This window comes from Epinephelus lanceolatus, chromosome 4 (genome assembly GCF_041903045.1).
Source record: "Epinephelus lanceolatus isolate andai-2023 chromosome 4, ASM4190304v1, whole genome shotgun sequence".
Classification (NCBI taxonomy): Eukaryota; Metazoa; Chordata; class Actinopteri; order Perciformes; family Serranidae; genus Epinephelus; species Epinephelus lanceolatus.
Genome location: NC_135737.1, coordinates 33,358,328 through 33,383,088, shown reverse-complemented (window position 1 = coordinate 33,383,088; position 24,761 = coordinate 33,358,328). Strand labels below are relative to the sequence as shown.

The window sequence follows — 24,761 nt, the reverse complement described above, 5'->3', positions numbered from 1 at the left end:
CTATAACTACAATATAACTATAATTGCTTATGATAAATAATATAGTAGGAAATTAGTTTTGAAATTTTGATTTTTTTTCCTTTGGGGTGGGTGGGACTCCACATCCCTGGCAGATTTGGCCCCTCCAAAGCTGACTTTGTGGCTATGGCCCTGCAGCATATTGTCTTTTAATAATGATTATATAAAATATGAAATACATTTTTTTTAAATGGCACCTGTCCTTTTGGGTTGTAATTCACTATGCGTGTGATTTCATTAGTAAGAACTAAAACATGAGACTAGAAATATTGTTTTAAATGTAAGCACTAAGCCCTTCAGTTTTTATTTACAGACTGAAACCTTCTACAGTTTGTAGATGCAGCACGTTAACCAACAGGGCTTTTATTTTAAAAAGCGGAAGTGCCCTCCTCCTCTCAGCCTGTCTGACTTCACCCTGGTGCCGTTCAGACTGCTCCTGTCATTGACTGGGGTGGTGGACAGAAAGACCAAATGATCCAGTGAACGGGGCGACGAGTCCAGCACAGCATGGACTGCTGCCCGCCATAGTTAGTGCGGCTTTTATTTTTATATCTATTTTTAACAGATTTTTAGCCTGTTTATCGGCTGAAAGTTTTTTTTTTCTTCCGCTGCTGTGAAAAACAAACGACAATGGATCGAGTGAAAAGCTCCATGCAGCAAGTACCCAACGCTATCCCCAAAGTGATCCGACGGACTGGAGGGGCCAACAGCCTGGAGCTGGAGAAGGAAAACTTTGAGAGAGGGCAGGTACGGAGCAGAGGGGGTCACACTCATGTCATAATAACATTATTGTGCTGAAAGCGTGGGATGAAGGTGCTGGCTGAGAGCCGCTTTGTAAGGTGGGAGGATAATAGTCATGTCAGGATGTTTGCTGTCAGCTCCTAAATTTAACTGTACATTGTGAGGTTGTGTCTGAGCTCAGAAAGTGACACCACGTTTTTGGCATTTTAATGAAATTCCTCCAGTTTTGTTTCTCTGTTTGATCCAGATTATGGTTTACTCCAGTGTTGCTCTCCCTGATGTGTGTCTGTGATCACCAATGTGTCCACTGTACAACAAAAGAGCTGTTGAAATGTAGGTCACTGGCCTTTTGAATTCAGATAACTGTGCTGTTTGGGCTATCTGCAGGACAAACCACACAAGGGAAAGGCCAGGTGAAGCTTTGTGGAGCTGTGTCATGTGTATGAGAGGCTGTCAGTGCCTTGTGTAGGCCTACAGTCAAGGCAGGATCTGTGATGATGAAGGTGATGGTGATGGTGATGATCTAAAGTAGAGATGTGGTCTGATTTTTCATTGTTTGTTATATTTCTGTGACGGCTGCTGATGAATAATGAATGCTGTGTAGATTCCAGAGCTCCATCTGACTTTGCGTGGAGTGCTCCCCCAGTGAGCATATGTATGTAGGCTGCTGTTATGCTGTGGAGCCTGCTGCTTCCTGCCTGGTGGTCTCCCCTCCCCTCTTCCCAGACCAGGCACAGGGGAGGGAAAGGGGGCAGAAAGTAGGTCAGATGAACCAAGGCAGAGCAAACTGCCGTGGTGCTGCTGCAACGTGCTTCTCCTGTTTTACAACGGCTGCTAAATTGGACAGTAGGTATTTGGCGATTCTGCGTCTGGATGGTTGCATACAGTTTGCCTACCTCCCCCTCCTCCTTCTCCACTCAGTCCCCCCACGCCTCTCCTATCCGGGACAGTAGCAGCATGGATTAGAGGCTGGGAGAGACGCATGCATGGCTTTACGTGTCCCGAGCCAAGCCTGGTCACTGGGTCACTGTCAGGCTCCTGAGATCACACCCACTGGAAGTGTGTCAAGGCAAAATGGTGTCCAGGATCACAACATAACACACACATAGGGTCTTGTGTCTGAAGGGTGTGGGAATTTAGATCAGATAGTTTAAATAAGGCGCAGAGCTTTGTGGTTGATCAGCCTATTTCTTCTAGTCAGGAGTGTGAAAGTATTTATGCAAAATGAAACAAGCCCAAGTTTCATTCGCTTTTATTATCAATGTTCCAACATGACCAGACCGCAGCATGACACATTCAGCTGTTATGTTCTTAACAGTAATGCTGCCAATTTCTCTTCTGTAACTGTGATGAGCACCGATTACGGTTTGTTACCCCTATAGTCTCGCTGTTTGTGTTTTGTTTTTTTTCCCTGGTGTGGTTGATGTTTGCCCGCGGGGGATCCTGGACCCATGGCAGGCGGTGCAGGAATCAATGAATCTGCTGTCTACTTTACAGGGGATCAGCGAGAGATAATCTCATCTGATCTGTTGTGCTCTAAAGCTGCCTAAATCTGCTGGGTGGCTTTCACCTCCTGTCTGTGTCTGCATATCTGTCTATCTATCTGTCTGCATGTCTGTCGTCACTAGCCATCACTTTTAGCCACAGGGGCGCACCATCAGGAGAGGCCATGCAGGCAAATGTTGGGCACCTCCCTTGAGAAAATTGTGAAAACAGGCCCTTCATGGCCACTGATATTGGCTCATTTTGTAGTGAGAACTATTACCCCCCCTTTAAGGCCCAGATACACTAAACTGACATCAAAGAACGAGAGGTGGAGTCCCTGTGTCTCGGCCAAAAAGTTGCACATGAACACACTGCAAAGACTACAGCCAACCTGCACTTACATTCTGCACCTGCGTGAGATGAAATAACTCTCCATAGCCAGAGTGAGGATACCCAACGGGTCCTGTCGGGCTGGGTTCAGATAACACATCAGAAATTTTGCTCGGGTTCGGCCCACTTGACATGCTGCTGTGTTGTGCTATGGCCTATTCAAGTGCTGGAATTTGTTATTTACGTGACAACGCCTGAACACAACACGGGTGCCGCTCCAATTGAGTGTGTGCACAGTGCCGTGCTTCGCTACTGTGCGAGTGATGTGTTTGACTGTGCGTAACAGCAGCCTTTTGATGGTCATTTACACACTGTCCGTGTGTGATCACAGTAAACAGACAGGCTGTGTTAGGAAACAGACAGCGTCGGGCTCGGGTCGGATTTGGACTCAAAAATCAGAAAGTCTGTCAGGGTCGGGCCAGGCTTGGTTATAACTCTTTCGGATGTGGTGGTGTTCGGTCAGGAAAATGCGGCCCGAGCCGCGCTTCATAGGAGCAGACGGCAGTAGTCTGTATTCATCATTCGAAAAGGGAAACTGGAAGACTGACAGGATGGATTCAAGACGCTAGTTAGCCAGTTAGCACATACCCGATATTAAAAGAACGAAGGCTATTTACGGTGCGCTACGGAACAACACCACAAATAATTACAAACCATTTCTACTTAAGTGTTCAATAGCTAAAAAAACCCTTACCTTATGAAACAAGTTTGTGTTTGTCTCACTCCTCTTGACTATAGCCTTTTGTTTACTTTCCTCACTTCCGTTTCTCCTCTCGTGTGCTGAGCTTAACTGCCAATCAGAGTGATTTAATCCACCGACAGGCTCCGCCATCTCTGACGCTGATTTAACATGCTAAATCATACAGAAATAGCTGATTAGGGCCAACAGCGTGGGACACACAGCAAAAACCAAGGGCCGACCGTGAGCTTTGTGTGTCAGGGCCTTTAAAGAAACATGATAACTTCACATAAGGCCCTATACAGTGCACTGCTGCTGCCGAAAAAGAACCTTACATGCGGCCCCATCTTGCTACTCTATGACAGCTGGTTGTTCAGATACTTTATTATTACATTTCAACAGATGATTATGATATTTGATCAAGCACAACTGACAAATGTATTTCTGGAGTGATTCAAGTGAATACATTTTTATGGAAGGGTGTGTTTGTATTGGCGTTCTTTGCCTGGGGTCCTCTAGATTCTTGGAACGGCACTTCTCAGCCATAAAATACAGTGAAGGCTTCATGTTTATCTGAATAATCCAGTGTAAAATATGAATTTCTTCCATATTATGGTGACCAGTGACTTTTTGTGTGGGGTGTTTATTGCTATCAGTGTGTGTGAGTGTGTTAACCATGGAGCATTTTAATCAGATACAAGGCATGTAGAGAAATGTATCTAGAGAGACGACTGTCAGCAGTACAGCGGCACAAAGGGTCGAACCTAACTTTAATATCTTACAGTTACATGTATATGAATATGAGCAGTGTGCGCTGCAGACAGCAGGGTCGCCTACTTTAAAGCCACAGTTGTGTAAAAGGCTGATTCTGAGAAATGCTGGCCTATCTCTCTGTTGAGTTGGGTAAACAACCAGGGTGTGTTCAAAATCCTCTCTGTCATAGTGTCCGCACTGGGTTATAAAAATAACGAAACAGGGCAGCCAGATAGCACACAGAGCTTTCTTTTAATGACATGTTCTGCCTCATAATAGCAGCTGACTCTTTAATTTAGAGTTTAGGGGGGATTTAATCATTGGTGTGTTTGTCTCCAGCTTCATTGCGTGTTTTGTTTTTCTATTGTGCTCTCAACTGCAGTAAGGAAAACCAACAAGCAAATAACAAGTTAGTACTGGACACTACATACGTTATAGTCTTTATCTTAAGGCTCCCAAATGTCAGAGGTGCCAACTCACTCCTAGAGCGCAGAACAGTCTCCAAGCTGTCAGAGGCCAGGAGGAGTTTTTCATCTGAGAGCTGGTGTAGGTAGTAATCTCTGGACCCATACGAACCATAATTAGGGCTTGTGGAAAACTTCTGGGGCACCAGTTCCTCAGCTGGGACATGCAGCGTGACTGTGAGTGACACCACATTGTATGTTACATAATTAAGGCCTTAAAATTAGACTGGCTGCCAGCCTACTCCTTCTCCTTTACTCGTCCACACGGAGGTCACTCCTGCTTGGATCTGCACTCCAGTACATGTGTGTTTGGCAGTTGGTGTAAACGCACAGCAGTGTTTTCCAACCTTTTATATAGACCGTTACAAACAATGTTAATGTGTCCTTTTGTATTTCCTGCTGCAATGTTTTGCAGCATATGTGAATCACATCAGCGAACAGGAAGTAAACATGGACCCAAGCTACTGCGTAGCAATGCCATTCATGTGAAACAGTCCCTCTCATTGAGCTGTAAATATTATGGTTGGTTTGGTCAAGGTTTGCATTGGGTTCACTACCACTTGTTGAAGCAGTACTTTTCAACTGATTATCCATTACTTTTGGCTATTTCAGCAATTACGTACACGCTCTTAATTGTAGCATACAGTGTTTTGGCGTTACAGCTGACAAAGTGTGTGCTCAGTGTTAATATATCAAGAAAAATCTGATAATATCAGTTTAAATGAATACTTGAAAAAGTAAAGTTAAATGACGTCTTTTTCTCGAATGCCTCGTCGGTAAACAAAGAACCCAAACAGAAAATTTGCTGACTGGTGATACACAATATGTCTCGGTATTTTCAACGAAATGGGCTCCATGTTTTCAGCTGCAAGTCAAAGCCACATTTGAGATGTCACAAGCAGTTTTACAAAAACAGACTGATCAAAATAAAATGCAAAGACAGGGATTTTATTCCCCTGTTCATCATATAGGGCTGTACGTTAATGTTTTTGCACACAGCACTGGAGCTACAGAGGTTTAAAGGTTTGCAGCACAGGACATTAAACTATAAGATAAAATATAAAAGTATCAAGTAGACCTAAATCCATCGTAGTTTGAAACAGATAAAAATCTTTGTGGGGGAGTTAAAAAGTTTTTTTCTATCTGTTGGCCTTTCACATGAATCTAGTGCTGAAAAATGATTTAAATCTTTTTATTTATTTAGGCTATTAATCTTACACAGAGCATCAACAGTGAAGCTTAGTGAGGGAAGGACCGAGAGACACTTTGTCCATGTTATATACGTCTTGTATATTAAACGTCTGTGTTGTCACTGGAATTTTTAAACAGATCTGTCGCCTGCACCCAGCGGTGTCTCCATGTCACACATTAGACTACAACTACCAAGAAGAACCACACGACGCACTATGATCCACCTCACACACAAATTAGCAGCGCAGCGCTGTATTGCACGCATGCTACATATATTTTGCAACATATAGGCCGACGTCTCACTCTAGACTCATTATCAGACAGATGAAACAGAGGAGCAGCTCTGTGTCTCTCTGAGTGTTGCTGGAAAACTTGTGAGTTAATAAGTAGGGCGGAGCTGTGTGGAGGTTGTGAGAGAGGAGAGATGCACACTGGTTCACATTATGTAACGCAACTTGACCCTACATTGATGTAAAGGGTGTTGTCTAAATTTATATCTTGATTGAAAATATATCGATATATCGTACATACCGGTAGTCGTTATTAAGGATAGACCGATACATCGGCCGGCCGATATATTGGGCCGATATTTGAGTTTTTTACTTGTATCGGCATCAGCCGATACGTGCGTGGGTTCGCGGATTTATTTTTCCCTGGCATGATTTACAGACAGGCATCCACGGGCAGCTCTGTGTTGCCGGAAGACCCTGCAGCGCACATGCAGCGAATCCTACTGTGTACAGTAGTTGTTGTTTTATTTATGCTTCAGCTTAAATATTTGTTTATTTTATAAAGACATTACTGGAAGATTTAAGAGCACTGAACTCTTTTTTTTATTTGAATGTATAATAATAATAATAATATTCTACCTGTTCTACCTCAACTTTCCATCTTGTTTTAGTATTTTTTACTGTTCAATAAATGTTTCTTATTTTAAACTTGAGACCTGTAATATTTGTTATCATTGTGTCAATTTTTGATGTAAATTGAGGGAGCAAAAGCAGTATCGGCCCCAAATATTGGCTCAAGAAAATCGGCAGTCCATAATCAGTCATCGGCTAAGGGTGATGGAAAAAAATCAGTATCGGCATCGGCCCTAAAAAATCCATATCGGTCTATCCCTAGTCGTTATATCGCCCAGCCCTGAGGGAGGCCGCATTTAACAACAGCAAACTACAGTACAGGCCAAAAGTTTGGACACACCTTCTCATTCAATGCGTTTTCTTTATTTTCATGACTGTTTACATTGTAGATTCTCACTGAAGGCATCAAAACTATGAATGAACACATGTGGAGTTATGTACTTAACAAAAAAAGGTGAAATAACTGAAAACATGTTTTATATTCTAGTTTCTTCAAAATAGCCACCACTAAATCCCCAACAGTGTCACCAGCAAAACACCCCCACACCATCACACCTCCTCCTCCATGCTTCACAGTGGGAACCAGGCATGTGGAATCCATCCGTTCACCTTTTCTGCGTCTCACAAAGACACGGCGGTTGGAACCAAAGATCTCAAATTTGGACTCATCAGACCAAAGCACAGATTTCCACTGGTCTAATGTCCATTCCTTGTGTTTCTTGGCCCAAACAAATCTCCTCTGCTTGTTGCCTCTCCTTAGCAGTGGTTTCCTAGCAGCTATTTGACCATGAAGGCCTGATTGGCGCAGTCTCCTCTTAACAGTTGTTCTAGAGATGGGTCTGCTGCTAGAACTCTGTGTGGCATTCATCTGGTCTCTGATCTGAGCTGCTGTTAACTTGCCATTTCTGAGGCTGGTGACTCAGATGAACTTATCCTCAGAAGCAGAGGTGACTCTTGGTCTTCCTTTCTTGGGTCAGTCCTCATGTGTGCCAGTTTCGTTGTAGCGCTTGATGGTTTTTGCGACTCCACTTGGGGACACATTTAAAGTTTTTGCAATTTTCCGGACTGACTGACCTTCATTTCTTAATGATGGCTACTCGTTTTTCTTTAGTTAGCTGATTGGTTCTTGCCATAATATGAATTTTAACAGTTGTCCAATAGGGCTGTCGGCTGTGTATTAACCTGACTTCTGCACAACACAACTGATGGTCCCAACCCCATTGATAAAGCAAGAAATTCCACTAATTAACCCTGATAAGGCACACCTGTGAAGTGGAAACCATTTCAGGTGACTACCTCTTGAAGCTCATGGAGAGAATGCCAAGAGTGTGCAAAGCAGTAATCAGAGCAAAGGGTGGCTATTTTGAAGAAACTAGAATATAAAACATGTTTTCAGTTATTTCACCTTTTTTTTGTTAAGTACATAACTCCACATGTGTTCATTCATAGTTTTGATGCCTTCAGTGAGAATTTACAATGTAAATAGTCATGAAAATAAAGAAAACGCATTGAATGAGAAGGTGTGTCCAAACTTTTGGCCTGTACTGTATATCAAAACATCTGCGTACAAACTGTCACACTACTCATGAAATATAATCCAGGTCTCAATTATCCAGTCGTATGCTCCGTACTTACCAAACATGCATTTTCGCTAAAGTATAACAATTAAAAACACTTCTGCATTACACAGTCACATGCATGGATGGCTAGCACACCTTTTAAACTCTGCTCACTGGAATCCACAAGCAGAGTTTAAATGAACATACTGAGCATATGAATGGATAAATGAGACTTGGATTATATTGTGTGAGTTGTGTGAGAGTTTGTGAATGGATGTTATATAGTTTTGCTGTTGTTAAATGCGGCCCCCCCTTTATTTCCATTCTTCAAGACTTTTCACTGTTTTTGTACAAACAAACAAAGTTTGCTTCATGAATTCAACATAACACAGGGTGAGTAATTGATATACAAATGATCATTTTGTAGGTGAAGTGTTACTTTAATCAGCAGATTTCTTCATAACCTCCAACAACTGTAGAAGTAACCCCTGGTGAACAAGTACCCCTGGTTGGGAATCACTGGTGTACAGTAGACCTGGTTTAATGGACACCCTCATTCTGCCCTGCACCCTCTTTTCATGCTGTTTGGTGCCCTGGCAGCTGTGGAATTCAGGGGAGGAGCGGGGCCGTGGCCCTCGGGCACAAGCAGGACTCAGCAGGGCGGACGCAGACAAGAATTTTTTAATCACCCCGTCTCCCTGCCTCTCTTCCTCTACTGTCTTTTGTCATTCCCTCTGCCTTGTTGTTCTGCACTCCATCTCTCATTGTCTTGAGTCTTCCTTTTGCTCCTTCTACATCCTGAAATTCAAAATGCGGGGAAGTTATGGAGGGATATCCGCAATACATGCAGCACACACACAGACAAGCATGCAAGCATGAAAGCGAGACCATTAAAAGCACTGAGGCAGCAGAAACAGCAGGCGGTGGTTTGTGGCCTCATTGCACCGACTGGCTGTGGAATAATAGAGCTGGACGTGAGTGACAGGTCAGTAAGTGGAACAAAGTGCACTGATGAGTTCCTGGCGGCGGTAACAATGGCTTTGATTTACAGATTGTTTTGGAGTTCTCCTCTGTGTTTTACAGCACAGTAAAGCGGAAAGGGTAGAGAGACAGAGATGGACTGATGCTTTTGGTTTCACAGGCAGCAAAGGTCAGAAGTCAGACTGAAACCTACATCATCGGTGTCTGGTGTGGTATGCAAATTAGCCTGCTTCAACATGAGAGGCCTCATTTTAAATCATCATTTAAATACAGTGCGGTCCTCCTCAGCCATGTGACACATCCTACACTGACTGCGGCTGAGTGATATGACCGATATTTTTCTGATATCAGTTATGGCACAAAAATAAAAGTAATCAAACTGGTGTTCAGTGCAGTTTGTCCTACTGTTTTTTATTTTAGGGCATCATAAAGAATGTGGTGACAGAGACATGTGCTTGTTTTGCTTGAGAGGCCACTATGTTTGAATAGTTGTTGTTTTACAGTGGACTTTTGCATTATAAGTTGTATTTGTTGCATTTTAATAAGCTTTGAGTGGCTGCTACCTCGGCCAGGCCTCTCTTGTAAAAGAGGTTTTCAATTTCGATGGGACTTCCTGGTAAAATAACGGTATTAAAATAAAAATACTCCACTTTTTTTGTAAAACAGAACTTTAGCTGAGTTTTTAAGTTTTTGAATTATCGTCTAGAATGGTTAATTTGCACAACAGAGGTTTGCCGAATGATTAACATGAGGTTAAGATACTTGAACCTGATAATGCCCAGCCTTTGTTCTGATCAGGCCAGCTCACATGGACTGTTTTTAATTGATGTAACACGTCAGAATGAAAGGGAAAGCATGTTTAGGACTAAAATAATCACAAAGGACATGAGCAGAGTTTTGCCTGTTAGCTGTCTGAGCCCAAATATCCTCAGTAAACCTGCTTTAATGCATCAGACTGATTTAAAAGTCCTATAGCATGTACAGACAGATGGCAGAAACATCTGTGTAAAGTGCTGGATCAGCCCTGTCTCAGGGTTTTGCATTGGTAGACATACAGTGGGCCTAGAATACTACACATCATAACCTCAGAGTCAGTGTTGCCTGAGGGGAAGAGACGCCAACGTTAGAGGACTTTAACCCCTGTGATCAGGCCATTTGCTCAACACAGGCCATGTTTTGGTTCAAAGGACGTTAATGTGGATCACTTTTATTACTGCAGCTATGTTTGTGATGCTAGACGTAAAAGAAAATCTGTAATTCCACAGTAAGGAATCTGCATATTTTTAACAATAAGAGTCGATCATCTTTGAGTTTTACAACAGATTTGTATTGACAGACTAACATTTGTTGCTTGTGTTGCTTTTAAATGAAGCATAGGAAAACCATTTAGAGTAGGTGATGTCACCATTACACGAAAAAGTTTTGTGCTAACTTGTCTCAGCACTAAATGGGCAGGTTAGCTGTAACTGTATCAACATGAGTCAGATAAAACCTGTTGCATAATTTTCACTGCTTTTCCTCTACCCCATAAGTCCTGAATGAAGGAAGACACTCACTAATACCTTATTTGATTTTTTTAGAGGCTCATTGGAAAGGTTGTACTGTAGAGATGACGCATAATTTAATGTGAGACCTTCTATATTATATAGAACAGGGTTTACGGTGGTGGAGTGAGAAGCCAGGCGGAGACAGAGTGGGTCTGCTGTATGTGAGAAATGCTCTGTCAGGCTGCCCTCACCACGAAGGGCCCACGCCGTACCAGGAAGTGAAGAGCCTCAGTGGAAAAGAGCCGGCATTGTCTGGAGACAGACTGTTTATGTTGAGCAGCCTGGAGGTATAATGCGCAGCCCCGATGGTATAATGAGTAGCATATTGATCATGGTGGCTGACCTGGCCTCGGCCGATCAGCTGACACCCTGTGATTGTACAGAGAAGCCTTTTTAAAAACAGTGGCCTGGATTTAAAAATGGATCTCGTGGGCTTGTTGTATCTGGTGAGATCTACATGACACAAGTAGTATTATCATCCTTTAATAATCGAGTATGCATTAGACATTGCTGCTAACTATTTTGATCAAAGAGTGATCGTAAAATTTGAAAAAAAACTGTTTTCAGACTCTCAAATATTGATATTTCCTGCGTTTCTGTTTTATATCATGTTAAACTGAATATCTTTGAGTTTTGGACTGACAAAACAAGACATGTTCAGACACCAGCTTGGACTTTGAGACACTGGGACTGACAATTTTAACTTTTTCTGCAAACATTAGAGCACGTGCAGTCTTGTCTTGTGTTTAAAATTGTCACATTTTTAGTGGTGTCACAACAACAGCCACTTGTGGTCATAGTCTGTGTATGTGGTGTGTTTTCATCGAGGTCATCATCTTTCTAAATTATTAAAAATATAGTAAATTACACAGTTAGTGTGAGTTTAGTTTGAAAACATATCCTGACCACTTTATTAGGTACACCTGTACAATCTAATGCAATCCTGTACAGCAGCTTTGCCACATACCTTTACAAAGTTTATAGTGGTCATGATTTGTAAAAACTTTTTTGGAGGTATAATTCAACTATTTGCTTATTACTGATGCTGCGTTCAGATGGAATCAGACAGACGGCAGACAGACAACACCTTCTGGATGGCAGGGTGAAAACAAACAGTCAGACGTTTTGGCAAGATGGCAAAACAAAACATGCTTGTCGATATGGTGTGATGGTGCTGACATATTGTTTACAAAGTCTATATAAAATATGTTAAAGAAAATAATTTTGTGTTTATATTTTATGTTATCATTCATAGACAGACATATCTATATGTCTATGTTTTCTATTTGTGCAAGGGAGCAACGTAACATTCGGTTTGTAAAATCCATCATGGAGGACTCCAAAAAGTTAAAATATTTTAACATTAAATGGCAATGCCGTCTACCGTTACAGTTGCCAGTATGCTCTGCCGGTGTCACCTAATTTTAATGTCCTGCTCTTGTCTACCAAAATAATATCCAATCAGCTGTCTGCTGTCTCCCTGATTCCATGTGAACGCAACATGAGGTCACAGTTTTTGTAGGTGTTTAACTTGACTGTATTATATTGGATAACATCCCTAACGTTCACATTTGTAAATGTGGTGGGCAAAATTTATAGACTCTCTGACAGTGTCACTCAAAACTGAAAGTTATTATTATTGTAAAGATGTGACTAAGCTGTTGTGGGATTGTGTTCGATTTCACGGGTGTACCTAATAAAGTGGCCACTGAGTGTACTGGGTGTCTATAGTTTCTTAAAACATCTTAAATTCAATTTTACAATAATAAGGCCTTAAAAGTCATAAAATAGAATAGAAATAGAATTTGTGCAGTCTTAAATACTACAAACATTTTATCTCATTTCATTATTCATTTTTTATTATCTTTCAATGCTAAAAACAGGATTTGTCCAAAAATCTGTCCTAACTTTGGTTAAAAGGCATCCTGAACAGGTCTTAAAAAGCATTAAATGTAACTGATACCTGTAGACACCCTGTGATAGCACAAATGTATCTCCTACATCAGCATTCATAACACACAGCAGAAAGAACAGATGATGTGGGTGATGGTTATAAACTTTCCTCCTCCATGAGAACAACAATGCCCCTAAGAAGTTGAAGAGGTGGGAGGAGAAGTGTCAGCCACTTCTGTTTGTGGCCGTGTCCACATTTACAAACTATCTCTTTATTTAAATCAGCAAATAAGTAAGTGTGTTATTTTGAAAACAAGAAAGCCAGGGAAGGACTCCGTTTATGTTTATTGTTTATTATAATTATTAATATTAAGTCATTTGTGTTATGGTTTTAAACTTAAATTACAGTTTTCTAATTTTAACATTAACAGTAGTTTAAATTAAGTCATGACAGCGTGACAGTGAGCCAAATGCACAACACCAGGGCCCTTAAACTGAAGCAGCTAAATAGCATTCAGCTGTTTTTTAAAATTAATTTTATTATTTAGGCCGCTCCTGTACTTTTCCTACATGTCAAATTGTATCTGTGACAAACGCCTGATGTAAACTCTTGATGCTTGGTGCTCACATCGAACACAAACACAGCTGTTTTGCCTGGAAGACAGAAGATGCTGGTTGACAGTCTCAGAGAAACCAGATGGGGGCATCAGTTACCTAGATTTGCTCTCATGGTGGAAGCTGAACTTTTTCCCCCTTTTTCACATTTGAAACTTGGTCATTTCAAAGCTTTGTGTGTTTTCCATAAGTATAAAATCACTGCACACACAAACAGGCCTAACTCACACCTGAAAAGTGTGTGTTTAACAAAACATTAGAGCATGTGCAGTCTTGTCATGTTTCAAATAATCACATTTTTAGTGGTGTCACAACAACAGCCACTTGTGGTCATATCTGTGTATGGGGTGTGTTTTCATCGAGGTGTTTGTGGCACACTGAGCTGTAGAGCAGGCGCAGAGGTCTTCACACATTTTCATGAGAATGACATTTTAATTAATGAGAATACTGACATCAACACCCAAAGGAACATCCTGTTTTTGCTTTAGTCAGAGTAGTTAGAAAATGTACTTCTTGACAGGTAAACTTCACCTTAACATCCCCTCAAGTCAGAGCAAAACTTAGAAAGTCGGTGAAAATGTTGGTATACAAATTGCCGTCTTATTTGCAGACACATGGTAGATGAAAGTAAATATTCAGTTGATAGTAATAAACTTTTTAATAACTCAGATATTGCTTGTGATTTGTAATATTGCATGAGGTTGAAACCAGTAGTTGCTGTCCACACAGAGTGACTGAGACTAATTAGAAAAGTTATTTATTAGTATTAATAAAGCAATCGGCCTATTTGATTATTTGTATGGGACATTCTGGCGCAGCTGGGACAAAATCACTGTGTAATATAAAGCTTCAAACTGTTATCAACATGTTGTTTAAATGCTCTGAACAACAACAACACATCTTTGTTGCTTCCACGTTGTTTCCACATTACGACCTAAATCTCAAGAGTACAACAAATTTGGAAAAAAGGCTTCTCAACTTGAAAATAAAGTGCTCCAGCAATGACGCATTTCTGTAGACCGATGAGGAAGTTACCGTTGCACTTGTTCCCTCGTCAAAAAGCCAATGGGATTTTTCCATTGGATGTTGGAATACTGCAGGAAATAAACTCTCTGGTAAACAAATGTTTATGATACTTCAAGTTTTGTTCAGCAAGATAATCTTGAAATGAAGACTTACTTTCATGATTACTGAAGCTTAAATGCAGTTGCCAGAAATAAAAAGCTAACGATATAGGTCACAGCCACATAAGGCTGTGGCGTGGCTCGGCAGGATATATTCTGTAGTCTCTTTAGCTACTTGTTATAGAAACCACCATTTTTAAGACGCATAGAAGATTCAAAGTTGACAAGTGGAATACCGTAAAACTTTAATTAAGAGCCCGGGCTATATTTGCCTAAATCACTGAAATCAACAGGCTTATATGGGACAGACTGTTGCTCAGTAAAGATCAACAAATACAATCAAATTGTTTATGTTAACCAGTATGAATATTACCTTATAATTAAAAATGAAGCTTCAGATAATATATCTATTATAATATAACTTACAGGGTAATCAAGGAATGGACACATAATTTGAGGTAGCCAACAACCCACTCTTATACTTCCAAAGAACATCTATAAAGAAAAAAGAACGTCTTGGCAACCAGACCAGGCGTCTAATTGAGACAGGAAAATGTGTAGCCACACCGGGCCAGTAGAAGGGACCAGTTAAATGAAGTTTTATTCTATTTACAGATGTATTTTATGTCGTAGAACAAAACGTGAGTCTTAAGCTTGTGTTAACAACAGGCACACCTGTATTTATATCTCTGCACAATGCTCACTATAAGGTGTGTTATCACTGTTATTACAACATAAATGTTTGTTTTTATTTACTAATATCAAATAACAATTGACAACCAACTATTACACATGAAATATGTATTAACAAAATGATTCAAAAAATCATTTTAACCTTCTAAAATTACATCAAATCACTAATAACACATCCATTTAAACAGGAAATAATGTAAGATAATGTGATGTGTCACACACTGATAATTCCCATGTGTGAATGGGGACAAATAGGTTCACCGTGACATTTTTTTTAAAAATTAAATTAAATTACATTCTTTAGCTAGAGTTTGCTTCTTTATTAGGAAATGTGTGCTCACATCATACTGATACAGTCAATTAAAAATTAATTCATAACTTTTTTATAGGCCCAGTTGAATATTGCAATGATAATGTGGTTATCACAAAATCCTACGGCACAACTGCATCAACTTTTTTCTTAAAGCACCCATATTTTTACCATTAGACTTTGGTGACACTCAGCCGACGTCAACGTAGAGCCTAACCTACGCCGTAGCCTGACGTGCACCACTGCATCTCCCCAGAAATGTAACTACACGTCACAGCAACACAGACCTCCTGTCTATTTTTGTAAGCTGAAACCATTTCCCTCAGTGGAAACAAAGCTTTTATTTACTTTAATTTCACAGATGAGAAAAGCCTCTGCAAAATAGCATTTTAAGTCTTGCCGTGTGATTTATCCTGGCTTCATATGAGCAGAGGAAATCTCAGCTCGCTGCAAGGCTAATTTATACAATGTAAAATGCCATAGGCTTGTGCTAATAACGTTAGCATGTTGTATTTGTGGGGAGAATATGTCCAGATAAAGACAAATGCTTTGTCTGTGAATGCTGCGAGTTATAGTGAAGCTGATTTGTGTACTTGTGTTTTAAACTGTCTCTATTTCACCATATAAAATGTGTGTTTAATGTGTGTTTTGAATCAACTAAACTTTACAGCACTTCACAGAAACTCAGTTGCCGACTAGTATTCTGGAGTATAAATGCATAAATGCTCACAACAGCGTTGGCGACGCAGTGTTTCCACTAGGTTTACAGCTTTGGTTCAGCCCACTTGGTATGCTGCTGTGTTGTGCTATGGCCTGTTGAAGTGCTGGAATTTGTTATTTACGTGACACGCCTGAACGCAACACAGGCTCTGCTCCTATAGAGCTCTTAAGTTGCATCTTTCCGTTTCCAGTACATGGGACCTTAAAAATCGATTACTCATAATGTATTCCAATGGCTAGATGAAAATTATTTTCTGGTCCCATTTGAATTGTGCCATGAATTTCACATATGTTTTTTGTGAATTTTTAATATATTTTTTGTGCAAAGAAGGCTACAATTTAGCGGGAAGAAGTTTGATACTGTTAGGTTTTGTGTGAGAGTGCTTTGTGGACTACAGCTCTTCGCTGCTCTCGACGCGTATGATATATGTCATCACTCGCACTCGGAACATGGCTGTGTCTCTGTTACACTTCACCGCTTTCGTCCAAGGAGAGGACAAAAGCCTTAAGCGTGGCGAAAACCACTACAAGTCTGGACATGTGGAAAGTTTCAGCTACGCCACTGGGGAGATGGTCGGTGTTGATGGCTCCGTAGATCGTGGCAGAAGACGCAGCAGCACTGTGAGTTGAGAAGTGGAGGCAAAGTGTGATGACGTGACGTCACATAGGCGACATGTAGTCTTTCTCATTACGTTGTTTCCACAGCCTTTAACTGAAGAATCATACAATAAACTGTCAAACTCTTAACATGAAAAAAATTTATTTAGACCCACACAAAACATTTGTGTAATCCAAGGCATTTAATGACTGGGACCAGAAGATAATAATTTTCTCTCCATTGACTCCCATTCATATTTTCCGAGCCTAGGGGTCCGATGGGGGTCTACCGGAAGGGGCTTGACTTCAGAGCTCTATTGAGTGTGTGTACAGTGCCATGCTGGCTGCTGAGCAAGGGGCGTGTTTGACTGTGCGTAACAGCAGCCTTTTGATGGTCATTTACACTCTGTCCATAACAATAACTATGTCATATTACACTATTACACCACTTAAAATCAAGAGGGCTTTGCGACCCCCCCCCCCCCCCCCCCCCATGGCTCATTGGTGCCCTCCTAAGGGGGTCGTGAGCATGTGAATGCAGCATAAGTCCTCTTCTGCAGGTCAGATGAACCAATAAAAAAAAAGAGATAAAAGATAAATAAAGTAATGAGTGATCCCTCTACTTCCTAATAAAAGGAGCATCAGTGTAAATGCAGCTGTTGTCTCATTTCTTGGACCTCCCCTCCCCTCCCACAGGACCCCCCTCGGTCCCCGGGCCGCAGCTTGGGAACCACCGGGTTTAAGCCATCCCTCTCCGCAGGCTCCATGCTACTATTGTCTAACAAGAGAGCGGGCTATTTGCAAAATAAAGGTAGCCTACTGTCCTGGTCTTAGGCGCTATGTTGGCAGATACACAGGAGCAGGGTGGGATGTTAATGTGCAGCTGAAATGAGCGGGTATTATCAGCGGTAGTCCTCCTGTGTCTCCCCACGGACAGCCTCCGCTCCTCGGCGGTCGGATGCTGGAAGTCCTCGCTGATAAGGGAGCACGCAGGGCTCGCAGAGAAAAGGGAGAAGGGACGCGGAAGGAAGGAAGCAAGGAAGGAAGGATAGGGGAGCATTTTAATACCAAATCGGGACACATGTTGAGCTAACGGCCCGCTCCACCTCCCCTCTTCTTCTCCTCTCAAATGCATTTGTTGCCTCAATCGCTTTCCCGTTACTAATTACTCCGCGGTAGGATCCAGCGGACCTCCTCTCTCCGGCTCCGAGGATCCTCACACACCGTTTCTGGGGCACGATCATGGATCTCAGCAAAATCGTAAGTGCTTAACAACTGCTTTCTTTAGAGAAATAATCAACAGCAACACATAACACTGAGGCTGTGCGTGTTTTTTTGGAGGTGGAGGTGGGGGTGGTGTCCAAGAAGTCTTGTTGCTGCACACACACTAACACACACATGGGCTGTTTGCGCGATTACATGCAAGTTATGCTTCATGCAAGCAGGGGTTTGTTGTCTGGCGATTACTGCAGCTAAATGTGACCGTGGGAACTTTGTTTTTAATGTGGGGAGGAAGGCATGAAGGTCTGAGCTGCAATCTGGGGCACAGGGTCCTTGAAGGGGTCCCAGATAACTGGAACATTTATTGTGGAAATAACCAGAATAAAACACTGTGATCCCGGGTTTCTCTTAACTTCCACTGCACTATGTCTGGTGAAACAGCAACAATCAAAACTCTGTGTTGTGGACAGGGCATTTGCAGCTTTAACTGAGTCTATTTTGGGGTCCAAGACATGAAAATGTCTGAGATGTGCTCCTCTGTTGCCCAGAGCGTTGTTCCTTTCACATGGCTCAGTCTCCAGCTGCAGGTTAGTGGAAAAAAAAAGTTCAGCAAAGCACAGCTCAAGTGTGCCATGAATGTCAATTACACATGTATTGATGTCTGTTGGAGAGAAACCTTAAAGACAGAGCATGTCTTTGTGCAACGATCACACATTAAAAGAGACACTAGGTGTGAAGTTAAAGTCAGGCGAGGCGGTTTATCGGGTTTAAACAGTAAAAGCGAATATTAAATGGAGTGTGAAGTCGAAACAAAGTCAAATCTTGAGCGCATTTATTTCCTTTTGGCTCGGCGTGCTGTGAATGATGCGATAGAGGCTAACAGGCAGGCTAACGTGTACTGGAGCAGGTGCACATAAGCCAAAGCAACAAGACCGGCCTTTCACTGCCAACATGGATGGATGGGTGTACTTTTAGCCCTTGTATAGTAGGTGTGGGGGAGGGTTGGTGATAAAAGCTCACCCAGAGTCCTCTTTCCAGTGATCCCCAGCTTAGGGAGACTCTGAGGAGTTTGTATTGAAGGAAGTATTCAGAGGAACAAATAAATGGTACACATTCACAGTCGCAAATACACGAAGAGACAGTTTCTTTGGTAACTGGAACAGGAAAAGCACTCTGTGATCTCTGAAATAAATCCCAGCTGCCCACATGAAGTCAGTCGGGGCACCTAGCGCAGACATGGCGTAGGTGTAGTGATGGAAAATCTCTTCCTGTGGATCTCCATTTAGTTGCACTTTGCAGGTTATTTGAGTCAAACCTCTTGATGTTATTGGGAAACCGTTAAGTATCGTGGATAGAACAAAACTCCCCAAGGCTGCTCTCCTTGGTTGATTGCCTTCTTCTTTCTGCCGCTATGTTTAGGCTGCTTGGCATGTAGTGAGACACAGTGGTATGAAAACAAAGTCCAGATAGATGCGAGACTCTACATTCCCACACTGCGTTCAAGTTGGGCCAAATACTTGTTGCTTTCAAGAGATTTGAGGAACTTGATTGCATGACAGATGTTCATGTTTTGCATGAGTAGCATGACATTTTTAGAATTATCAGATTAACCGTCATTTTTAGTGTCTTGTGTATTTTCATTTCCCCACTGTAGCCCCGATTGTGGAGTTTACCGATGAAGGCCTACTCTAGGAGTCTGAAACAATCCTGATTTCTTACGAACACTACACTGTTTCCAAGTGTCAGTCGTTTCTGAAACATCAGGAAAAAGAGAAGCAATAAAAGTCCACTGCTGAAGTTGAACAAGGCATGTTGCGACCACATTTTAGGCATCTTTAGACTGCTAAGTCAGAAGGGTGCCTTCTTGCATTATTATGTTGATACTGATCGTCACAGTGTCGCTTTAAGTTGAAACAAGTTTATGTAAATCTCAAAAAATGACAATCTGTCAATACATAGCCTACATGCACTGCAAGCTAGTTTTGTCAATCTGGTACCAGCAGCACGTTTTCTCAAATAAACTCTGTCCAGAAAATCAGGTCCGGACATTCTCTGGAGTTTCTCTTTTACACATGTAGCACACAACAGGAGTTCGTCCGTCTGAAGTGTCCTCACCTACTGGAAATACTCTGGTTTAGGAGAGCGGTGGCGTCTGGGTAGAGCGCACAGGGGGCAGGACATGACACGGATTACTCTGCGGTTTGTAGTTTGGTCATAAGCAACATAGTCTCATGCTGTTTTTTAAAATTTGTCTGATGATTTCGGCTTTGGCCTTTACCGACAGAAGTTCCCGAAGCTTGTTGTCTCTTGAGTTTGACATTTTTGTCACCGTCTTTGCGTAAATTACCCTTCTTTTTGAACCTCGGATGTTTGTTTTCTTCTAGTTTTGCGTGAGCTGCATGATAGAAACTTTATCAACACGCCCACTGACTCGATTTCATTCTCTGGACAGTTACCTGCTTTGTTCAGACATGGGCTCAATCAGACATTATATGGACTTTGTACTAAGCTGTCAGTCTAAAGTCCGTTCAGTGTCCGATACAACTGATTTGGACATTTGCATTCTCACGTCCAGCTCCTCCTGATGGTGTCTAGATAATTTCAGGTTTGCTATGCATGTGTGAAACAGGCTTTATTGTTAATGTTTACTACAGTCATTCTGCTGTTCTCTGCTACTAACCAAGAAAAGAAAAGTTGTCGTTGTGATATTGTAGCCTTGTTATATTTATCGTTAAATAGAAATTTTAACTTGTATGCCCTCAATGTCAGTTTTCACCTGTTGTGTTGAAGATGGTATCGAATATCGATACTTTCCAACGTATTGTATTGAAGTTAAAGATTCCGGTATCATGACAACACCACTTCAAGCTAATGTACTATTGTAGAAACATTACTTTTGTTGTAATTGAAAAGCCGATACTTCCTATCTGTCCAACAAAAAACAGGCCCATCAGCGTCGCTCTTCATCCTTTCCTTCAGGTCTCGCCAGCTAAAGTTAAAGTGAAAGCCAACCACAGATTAACTCTCGTTCTGTTTTGGGTTGAGCTTTCCGCTTGGCATTTCGCTTTGCTATACATGCGTTTTCTCAGCGCTGTTTCAGCTGTCTTCGTAGCTTTCTTTTGGATGTGTGCTGTCTATGGTGTAACATTTGTAATCAACAAATCATTTATTATGTAACAGGGCAATATCAGACATCTTTATTATTATTTTGACTCTGATAAATTAAATTTCAAAGCACATAAATGTACAGATGAGTGAACTGTCTCATACCAGATTTTCACACCTATTTTGCCTCCACATAACATCAGTATCGTCTCTAACGATACACATCAAAAGATGTCTCGAACTAACATAACAAATCAAGCTGGCAGTTGTCAGTCAAACAGACTGCGGTGCTTAGAAACCACTGTCAACAGTCTGTCTGCTGCAGGAGTTTGGCTGCTGTGGGACGGTTTAATTGGTGTCAGATCACAACATAAGCCATCATCAAGTCCTTCAGGAAAACACACCCACACAGGCAAACTCTGTGATGTTCATGCGTGTTCAGTGTTGGGGAGTAATGAGTGAGTGGGATGAGGAGCCTCACTGAGCTGCACAGATGTTCCTTTTATAATGCGCCGTCATGACATCACCGGTCCTGCAGGAAGTCGAGCTTTGGAGCCAAGGCTCCTTCACATGAGGCTGCAGAAAGCCGTTCTATTAGGAGAGGCTCATAAACCTGACATGGGGGTGTGGGCCTGAGAGTTTAATTATGCGGCAGCCTGGCCTTTAGCATCTGTGTGTGTGTCTTTAACCAGCTGCTGCCCTCCACCTCTGGCCCCAGGAACAGAAGCCTGTTGCTCTGAGGTCACACATTAAAAATACCCTGAAGGTCTATGTTTTCATGCTTTCTAATGGGCTCTTTAGAGACGGCATCATCCCACTGGGTCTTATCTGCATCACCAAATGCTCTGTTATTAATGGGATGGAAGATGCTCGGTGCATTCTGTGGAAAACAAGCTCCCAGTTACAGTCTGAGAGTCATTTCAGCCCGTCGGCCTTCCTGATTAGGCTGATAGATGCTGAGGCATTATAGATGGGCACCATCATTTATGAGCAGAATTATTAATTGCAATGCAGATTCTGGACACCGTTGATAATGGTGCAGATCAATATGCAGACTGCCTCACTTCCCTCCAATGAGCCCTGTATAACACGACCTCTGTGAGTTTGTGATTTTCCTCCTCCCTGTGTGCATTCATGTACACAGGAAAAATAGCCACTCTAAAAACGACTTGGCGCCCTCTCCTCTGTGCCAGCCAGGCTCCCTTTTCAAGAGGTGTGGAGTGACTGTCGTATGAGAGCGGATGTTCATGTCAAATCCAACATGTAAAATGGTCCTTAAACAAGCAACACAGAGGGCTCTGTTCAGAGGAGTGACCTTTGGAATCGGGTGGAGTTACTCCTGGAAAAATGTTTGGTCCGACAGCGATTTTCCATTTATTGTCTGATTTTTGAATATGTTTGTAAAAAATGCCATTTCATGGTGAAGAAGGATGTGTGTTTGTGGGAAACACACCGTGAGGCCAGCTTTTAGTTTGATGGTGTATTTCTGGTCATGCATCATGAACCATGAGAGGAGTTTCAGGAAAATGTGCATGTATTTTTAGGTGGTCAAACTTTTCTTTTGCCTGGTACCATTCAAGTACAGAACAAATACTGAGATTAAAGGTCCATTTGGTCATTGTTGGATCGTATGAATTGCAGATAAATTCACACATAGGATCAAAACCAAGTAGTGTGTGGTGTAAACAAACCTTGAACTGAATCAGGAAACATTAAATCTGCTATAATCTGTTTTCATAGTAACAATTAGATCAAATTACCACGCGCACACCAAGCTGACAGTCAGCCGTTGGTCAATATTGGGCCGTTGGTCAGTAACTGTCACCCTAGTTGGCTCTTTTTTTGTTGGCTGATTCAGCATGTTGAGCCAGAGAAAGCAGAGCACATCAGTGAATGAAGTCACTGTTATTGGTAATTCAGCTCGGTGCATGAGAAGAAAAACGGAAGTGAGGAAAGTAAACAAACTGCTAAAGTCAAAAGGGAGTAAGTCCAAAACAAAGCTGTTGCACAAGGTCAGATTTTTTTTCTATAGCCATTGAGCTCTGTAGCAGAAACATTTCCTGATGGTTTTGTTCACTGACGCACAGTAAATATGCTTTATTCTTTCAGCAATGGATAAGGTTGTTAACATGCTAACTGGCTAGCTAGCGTCAAGATGTTTGTCCAGTTTATGAACTGGTTGGCCGTCAGCTGTAGTTTTGGCGGTGTGTACATGTGCAACTTTTTGGCCAAGACACGGCAACATCAGGGGACCCAGTGTGTGGCCTTCGTCGCCACTAGTGCTCTGAAGTCAGTTTGGTGTGTCTAGGCCTCATGGAGCATTTTGGCCTCTTTCAGCTCATTGTTTTGGTTTAGGCTCCAGAACTTTGCTGTTTTGGTTCATGCTCAAAGGCACTGTTTCCAGCAGCAGCAGTAAGCATGTTTTTTTTTTTTAAATTGAAATAGCTCTGATAGGCTATCCCTTTTTCCACCAATATTAGCACATATATGCAGGTTTTTTTAAACATGGGAAACCCCATTAAAGATAGACGATATACTGTCCCATTGACAAGTAGCCCAGAGCCATATACACGGCTCTTCAGTCAACAAATATGCCATTCTTGTTTTGTTTTTTTGTTTGTTTGTTTTTACTTCATTTTGGGAATGTCACATTTAACATCAGGGACAGGTTGGGAAACAGTTGAGTATACAGTAGAAAGCAGCATGGAGGCCAGTGAAAATGTTAAGGTGGCTACTTTTTCAATTTCAATTTTCTTATTTTCAGTCTTTCTCAAACTCAATGCAGACTAGATTTTAAACAATGTGCGAGAGCTGCTTTGACTGTTTGGCTGTTTGCTAAGTTCAGTTAAATGCAGGTTTATTAATCTATGTTATAAGTTGTACAAGTGTCCAAGTGTCCACATATTGAAAGAGCTGTGTGTTAATTAGGGAGTAATAGCAGGCTCAGACTCTGTGCTTTGATTTGTTATTGTTTATAGAAACCTTTGTTTATTACAACTTGGGTCTTATTTTTGCAACTTGGAACAAGAAATTCCAATATTCAAAAAATTAGGGCTGCCCCCTGAAAGTCGAATAGTTGAATCATCATTTGGAGACCCCTTAGTTGACTGTCATTCTTCAAGCTTTTTATTTTTTTTTAAGTCAGCCAGTGTACAGTGTACCTCTGGGGAGGTTTTTGTCTCCAGATGTAGCTGCAGGGTGAGCGCTCCTTGCTTTCACGCTGCTCTCCAGTAAAGGCAGCTGCAGACCCAGACCCAGGGTGAGTCTGAGTGAGACACGGGCAGCTGCCTACTGGAAGAGAGGATTTGTCCAGTCAGGCTCAAAGACAAGGATAGACCGATACATCGGCCGGCCGATATATCGGGCCGATATTTGGGTTTTTTACTTGTATCGGCATTGGCCGATACGCGCGTGGGTTCGCGGATTTATTTTTCCCTGGCATGATTTACAGACAGGCATCCACGGGCAGCTCTGTGTTGCCGGAAGACCCTACAGCGCACATGCAGCGAATCCTACTGTGTACAGTAGTTGTTGTTTTATTTATGCTTCAGCTTAAATATTTGTTTATTTTATAAAGACATTGCTGGAAGAGTTAAGAGCACTGGACTCTTTTTTTATTTGAATGTATAATAATAATAATAATAATAATAATAATAATATTCTACCTCAACTTTCCATCTTGTTTTAGTATTTTTTACTGTTCAATAAATGTTTCTTATTTTAAACTTGAGACCTGTAATATTTGTTATCATTGTGTCATTTTTTTGATGTAAATTGAGGGAGCAAAAGCAGTATCGGCCCCAAATATCGGC

General features: G+C 41.6%; 1 protein-coding gene across 2 annotated transcripts in view; it reads left to right on the top strand.

Annotated features, from left to right (window-relative positions):
- Positions 1-501: 501 nt before the first annotated feature.
- hip1 (huntingtin interacting protein 1) overlaps positions 502-24,761 on the top strand; it is a 78,395-nt gene continuing 54,135 nt past the window's right edge. The window contains exon 1 of one of the 2 annotated variants that reach the window (XM_033631186.2): positions 502-765. In XM_033631186.2, coding sequence (XP_033487077.2) covers positions 649-765 — 117 coding nt within the window. In that variant the 5' untranslated portion in view covers positions 502-648. Of the gene's footprint in view, positions 766-17,399; positions 17,884-24,761 lie in introns of those variants that run through there. The other variant, XM_078167154.1, reaches the window with a different exon arrangement.